This window comes from Anomaloglossus baeobatrachus, chromosome 5, assembly GCF_048569485.1.
Source record: "Anomaloglossus baeobatrachus isolate aAnoBae1 chromosome 5, aAnoBae1.hap1, whole genome shotgun sequence".
NCBI classification, from domain to species: Eukaryota; Metazoa; Chordata; class Amphibia; order Anura; family Aromobatidae; genus Anomaloglossus; species Anomaloglossus baeobatrachus.
In genome coordinates, this window is record NC_134357.1 from 23,484,680 (window position 1) to 23,492,468 (window position 7,789).

General features: G+C 40.1%; 1 protein-coding gene across 1 annotated transcript in view; it reads right to left on the reverse strand.

Annotated features, from left to right (window-relative positions):
• The window catches only part of RBP5 (retinol binding protein 5), a 29,466-nt gene extending 22,220 nt beyond the window's left edge, over positions 1 to 7,246 (reverse strand). Inside the window, exon 1 of the mRNA XM_075352205.1 lies at positions 7,017 to 7,246. Within this exon, the coding sequence (XP_075208320.1) occupies positions 7,017 to 7,089 (73 nt within the window). The 5' untranslated portion in view covers positions 7,090 to 7,246. The remainder of the gene's footprint in view (positions 1 to 7,016) is intronic.
• Positions 7,247 to 7,789: the final 543 nt, after the last annotated feature.

The following is a 7,789-nucleotide window of genomic DNA, read 5'->3' on the forward strand; positions in this document are numbered from 1 at the left end:
ACATTATCCCCAGTATTCTCATCACCCATCACATTATCTCCAGTATTATCATCACCCATCACATTATCCCCAGTATTCTCATCACCCATCACATTATCCCCAGTATTCTCATCACCCATCACATTATCCCCAGTATTCTCATCACCCATCACATTATCTCCAGTATTATCATCACCCATCACATTATCCCAGTATTATCATCACCCATCACATTATCCCCAGTATTATCATCTCCCATCACATTATCCCCAGTATTATCATCACCCATCACATTATCCCCAGTATTATCATCACCCATCACATTATCCCCAGTATTATCATCACCCATCACATTATCCCCAGTATTATCATCACCCATCACATTATCCCCAGTATCATCATCACCCATCACATTATCCCCAGTATCATCATCACCCATCACATTAACCCCAGTATTATCATCACCCATCACATTATCCCCAGTATTATCATCACCCATCACATTAACCCCAGTATTATCATCACCCATCACATTATCCCCAATATCATCATCACCCATCACATTATCCTCAGTATTCTCATCACCCATCACATTATCCCCAGTATTATCATCACCCATCACATTATCCCCAGTATCATCATCACCCATCACATTATCCCCAGTATCATCATCACCCATCACATTATCCCCAGTATTATCATCACCCATCACATTATCCCCAATATCATCATCACCCATCACATTATCTCCAGTATTATCATCACCCATCAGATTATCCCCAGTATTATCATCACCCATCACATTATCCCCAGTATTATCATCACCCATCACATTATCCTCAGTATTATCATCACCCACCACATTATCCCCAGTATTATCATCACCCATCACATTATCCCCAGTATTATCATCACCCATCACATTATCCCCAGTATTCTCATCACCCATCACATTATCCCCAATATCATCATCACCCATCACATTATCTCCAGTATTATCATCACCCATCACATTATCCCCAGTACTATCATCACCCATGACATAATCCCCAGTATTATCATCACCCATCACATTATCCCCAGTATTCTCATCACCCATCACATTATCCCCAGTATTCTCATCACCCATCACATTATCTCCAGTATTATCATCACCCATCACATTATCCCCAGTATTCTCATCACCCATCACATTATCCCCAGTATTATCATCACCAATCACATTATCCCCAGTATTATCATCACCCATCACATTATCCCCAGTATTATCATCACCAATCACATTATCCCCAGTATTATCATCACCCATCACATTATCCCCAATATCATCATCACCCATCACATTATCCCCAGTATTATCATCACCCATCACATTATCCCCAGTATTATCATCACCCATCACATTATCTCCAGTATTCTCATCACCCATCACATTATCCCCAGTATTCTCATCACCCATCACATTATCTCCAGTATTATCATCACCCATCACATTATCCCAGTATTATCATCACCCATCACATTATCCCCAGTATTATCATCTCCCATCACATTATCCCCAGTATTATCATCACCCATCACATTATCCCCAGTATTATCATCACCCATCACATTATCCCCAGTATTATCATCACCCATCACATTATCCCCAGTATTATCATCACCCATCACATTATCCCCAGTATCATCATCACCCATCACATTATCCCCAGTATCATCATCACCCATCACATTAACCCCAGTATTATCATCACCCATCACATTATCCCCAGTATTATCATCACCCATCACATTAACCCCAGTATTATCATCACCCATCACATTATCCCCAATATCATCATCACCCATCACATTATCCTCAGTATTCTCATCACCCATCACATTATCCCCAGTATTATCATCACCCATCACATTATCCCCAGTATCATCATCACCCATCACATTATCCCCAGTATCATCATCACCCATCACATTATCCCCAGTATTATCATCACCCATCACATTATCCCCAATATCATCATCACCCATCACATTATCTCCAGTATTATCATCACCCATCAGATTATCCCCAGTATTATCATCACCCATCACATTATCCCCAGTATTATCATCACCCATCACATTATCCTCAGTATTATCATCACCCACCACATTATCCCCAGTATTATCATCACCCATCACATTATCCCCAGTATTATCATCACCCATCACATTATCCTCAGTATTATCATCATCCACCACATTATCCCCAGTATTATCATCACCCATCACATTATCCCCAGTATTATCATCACCCATCACATTATCCCCAGTATTATCATCACCCATCACATTATCCTCAGTATTATCATCACCCACCACATTATCCCCAGTATTCTCATCACCCATCACATTATCCCCAGTATTCTCATCACCCATCACATTATCCCCAGTGTTATCATCACCCATCACATTATCCGCAGTATTATCATCACCCATCACATTATCTCCAGTATTATCATCACCCATCACATTATCCCCAGTATTATCATCACCCACCACATTATCCCCAGTATTATCATCACCCATCACATTATCCCCAGTATTATCATCACCCATCACATTATCCCAGTATTATCATCACCCATCACATTATCCCCAATATCATCATCACCCATCACATTATCCCCAGTATTATCATCACCCATCACATTATCCCCAGTATTATCATCACCCATCACATTATCCCCAGTATTCTCATCACCCATCACATTATCCCCAGTATTCTCATCACCCATCACATTATCTCCAGTATTATCATCACCCATCACATTATCCCCAGTATTCTCATCACCCATCACATTATCCCCAGTATTATCATCACCAATCACATTATCCCCAGTATTATCATCACCAATCACATTATCCCCAGTATTATCATCACCCATCACATTATCCCCAATATCATCATCACCCATCACATTATCCCCAGTATTATCATCACCCATCACATTATCCCCAGTATTCTCATCACCCATCACATTATACCCAGTATTCTCATCACCCGTCACATTATCCCCAGTATTCTCATCACCCATCACATTATCCCCAGTATTCTCATCACCCATCACATTATCTCCAGTATTATCATCACCCATCACATTATCCCCAGTATTATCATCACCCATCACATTATCCCCAGTATTATCATCACCCATCACATTATCCCCAGTATTATCATCACCCATCACATTATCCCCAGTATTATCATCTCCCATCACATTATCCCCAGTATTATCATCACCCATCACATTATCCCCAGTATTATCATCACCCATCACATTATCCCCAGTATTATCATCACCCATCACATTATCCCCAGTATTATCATCACCCATCACATTATCCCCAGTATCATCATCACCCATCACATTAACCCCAGTATTATCATTACCCATCACATTATCCCCAGTATTATCATCACCCATCACATTAACCCCAGTATTATCATCACCCATCACATTATCCCCAATATCATCACCCATCACATTATCCTCAGTATTCTCATCACCCATCACAATATCCCCAGTATTATCATCACCCATCACATTATCCCCAGTATCATCATCACCCATCACATTATCCCCAGTATCATCATCACCCATCACATTATCCCCAGTATTATCATCACCCACCACATTATCCCCAATATCATCATCACCCATCACATTATCTCCAGTATTATCATCACCCATCAGATTATCCCCAGTATTATCATCACCCATCACATTATCCCCAGTATTATCATTACCCATCACATTATCCCCAGTATTATCATCACCCATCACATTATCCTCAGTATTATCATCACCCACCACATTATCCCCAGTATTATCATCACCCATCACATTATCCCCAGTATTATCATCACCCATCACATTATCCCCAGTATTATCATCACCCATCACATTATCCTCAGTATTATCATCACCCACCACATTATCCCCAGTATTCTCATCACCCATCCCATTATCCCCAGTATTCTCATCACCCATCACATTATCCCCAGTGTTATCATCACCCATCACATTATCCCCAGTATTATCATCACCCATCACATTATCCCCAGTATTATCATCACCCATCACATTATCCCCAGTATTATCATCACCCACCACATTATCCCCAGTATTATCATCACCCATCACATTATCCCCAGTATTATCATCACCCATCACATTATCCCAGTATTATCATCACCCATCACATTATCCCCAATATCATCATCACCCATCACATTATCCCCAGTATTATCATCACCCATCACATTATCCCCAGTATTATCATCACCCATCACATTATCCCCAGTATTATCATCACCCATCACATTATCCCCAGTATTCTCATCACCCATCACATTATCCCCAGTATTCTCATCACCCATCACATTATCCCCAGTATTCTCATCACCCATCACATTATCTCCAGTATTATCATCACCCATCACATTATCCCAGTATTATCATCACCCATCACATTATCCCCAGTATTATCATCTCCCATCACATTATCCCCAGTATTATCATCACCCATCACATTATCCCCAGTATTATCATCACCCATCACAGTATCCCCAGTATTATCATCACCCATCACATTATCCCCAGTATTATCATCACCCATCACATTATCCCAGTATTATCATCACCCATCACATTATCCCCAGTATTATCATCACCCATCACATTATCCCCAGTATTATCATCACCCATCACATTATCCTCAGTATTATCATCACCCATAACATTATCCCCAGTATTATCATCACCCATCACATTATCCTCAGTATTATCATCACCCATCACATTATCTCCAGTATTATCATCTCCCATCACATTATCCCAGTATTATCATCACCCATCACATTATCCCCAGTATTATCATCTCCCATCACATTATCCCCAGTATTATCATCACCCATCACATTATCCCCAGTATCATCATCTCCCATCACATTACCCTCAGTTTTATCATCACCCATCACATTATCCCCAGTATTATCATCACCCATCACATTATCCCCAGTATTATCATCACCCATCACATTATCCCAGTATTATCATCACCCATCACATTATCCCCAGTATTATCATCACCCATCACATTATCCCAGTATTATCATCACCCATCACATTATCCCCAGTATTATCATCACCCATCACATTATCCCAGTATTATCATCACCCATCACATTATCCCCAGTATTATCATCACCCATCACATTATCTCCAGTATTATCATCTCCCATCACATTATCCCCAGTATCATCATCTCCCATCACATTATCCCAGTATTATCATCACCCATCACATTATCCCCAGTATCATCATCTCCCATCACATTACCCTCAGTATTATCATCACCCATCAGATTATCCCCAGTATTATCATCACCCATCACATTACCCTCAGTATTATCATCACCCATCACATTATCCCCAGTATTATCATCACCCATCACATTATCCCAGTATTATCATCACCCATCACATTATCTCCAGTATCATCATCACCCATCACATTATCCCCAATATTATCATCACCCATCACATTATCCCAGTATTATCATCACCCATCACATTATCCCAGTATTATCATCACCCATCACATTATCCCCAGTGTTATCATCACCCATCACATTATCCCCAGTATCATCATCACCCATCACATTACCCTCAGTATTATCATCACCCATCACATTACCCTCAGTATTATCATCACCCAACACATTATCCCCAGTATTATCATCACCCATCACATTATCCTCAGTATTATCATCACTCATCACATTACCCCCAGTATTATCATCACCCATCACATTATCCTCAGTATTATCATCACTCATCACATTACCCTCAGTATTATCATCACCCATCACATTATCCCCAGTATTATCATCACCCATCAGATTATCCCCAGTATTATCATCACCCATCACATTATCCTCAGTATTCTCATCACCCATCACATTATCCCCAGTATTATCATCACCCATCACATTATCCCCAGTATTATCATCACCCATCACATTATCCCCAGTATTATCATCACCCATCACATTATCCCCAGTATTATCATCACCCATCACATTATCCCCAGTATTATCATCACCCATCACATTATCCCCAGTATTATCATCACCCATCACATTATCCCAGTATTATCATCACCCATCACATTATCCCAGTATTATCATCACCCATCACATTACCCTCAGTATTATCATCACCCATCACATTATCCCCAGTATTATCATCACCCATCACATTATCCCAGTATTATCATCACCCATCACATTATCCCAGTATTATCATCACCCATCACATTATCCCCAGTATTATCATCACCCATCACATTATCCCAGTATTATCATCACCCATCACATTATCTCCAGTATCATCATCTCCCATCACATTACCGTCAGTATTATCATCACCCAACACATTATCCCCAGTATTATCATCACCCATCACATTATCCCAGTATTATCATCACCCATCACATTACCCTCAGTATTATCATCACCCATCACATTACCCTCAGTATTATCATCACCCATCACATTATCCCCAGTATTATCATCACCCATCACATTATCCCAGTATTATCATCACCCATCACATTATCTCCAGTATCATCATCTCCCATCACATTACCGTCAGTATTATCATCACCCAACACATTATCCCCAGTATTATCATCACCCATCACATTATCTCCAGTATCATCATCTCCCATCACATTACCGTCAGTATTATCATCACCCATCACATTACCCTCAGTATTATCATCACCCATCACATTATCCCCAGTATTATCATCACCCATCACATTATCCCCAGTATTATCATCACCCATCACATTATCCCCAGTATTATCATCACCCATCACATTATCTCCAGTATTATCATCACCCATCACATTACCCTCAGTATTATCATCACCCATCACATTACCCTCAGTATTATCATCACCCATTACATGGTGTGGATTTCTTACTTAAAGCTTTCAGATAATTCTCCAGGTTTTCCTGTGACACGAGCTCGAACTTCCCATTGAGCGCAGCGGCCATGCTGGTGTGTGATGCTGTGATTATTGCTCCTGCCTGGAGATACTTTCTAACTCATGTTACGGGTCAGTCCTCGTCCTCGTCTATTCTGTCTTCGCTGCTTCTCCCCGATGTGTCTGCCTTTAATGTTTTGGATAATCCCCATTATATCGCAGCCAGGCCCACACAGAAATATAATCCTAGATTACACCAACAGCAGCAACAGCATTAACCTCCAGTCTGCCAGGAGCAGCGCTCGTATCAATGCGGAGACTGAAGATGATGGCACTTCGGTGCTGGTATATTTCGGGGAGGGGGCGCACCAGATCAAATGTAGGGATTACACGGGTGGTAGAATGTGGCGGAATAAAACCCAAAGGGCCCAATTCATTATTGTATTTACACCTTTATTGTCTTATTTTTATTTGTTTTTTTTCGCCTATTTTTAATTTGTGCCTTATCATTCTTTTAACTTGCGCCCTTTTGTACATCTGTTTTGTAGACTTTCCCCTGTTTTTATGCTCCTAGGTTCAGTGGGTTTTGGGATTTCAAGATGTTTTCGACCGACTCATCAATTGTTATTTTTTTTTTTTAAAATCACAAAATTTTTGGACAGAAATGCTACAAATACTACGGTCCTGAACTGCAGTGATTTTATCTACAGATGCGATTTTTGCAGATTTTTGTGTTAAAAAAATTGTATTTGATTAATATTCATGAATTG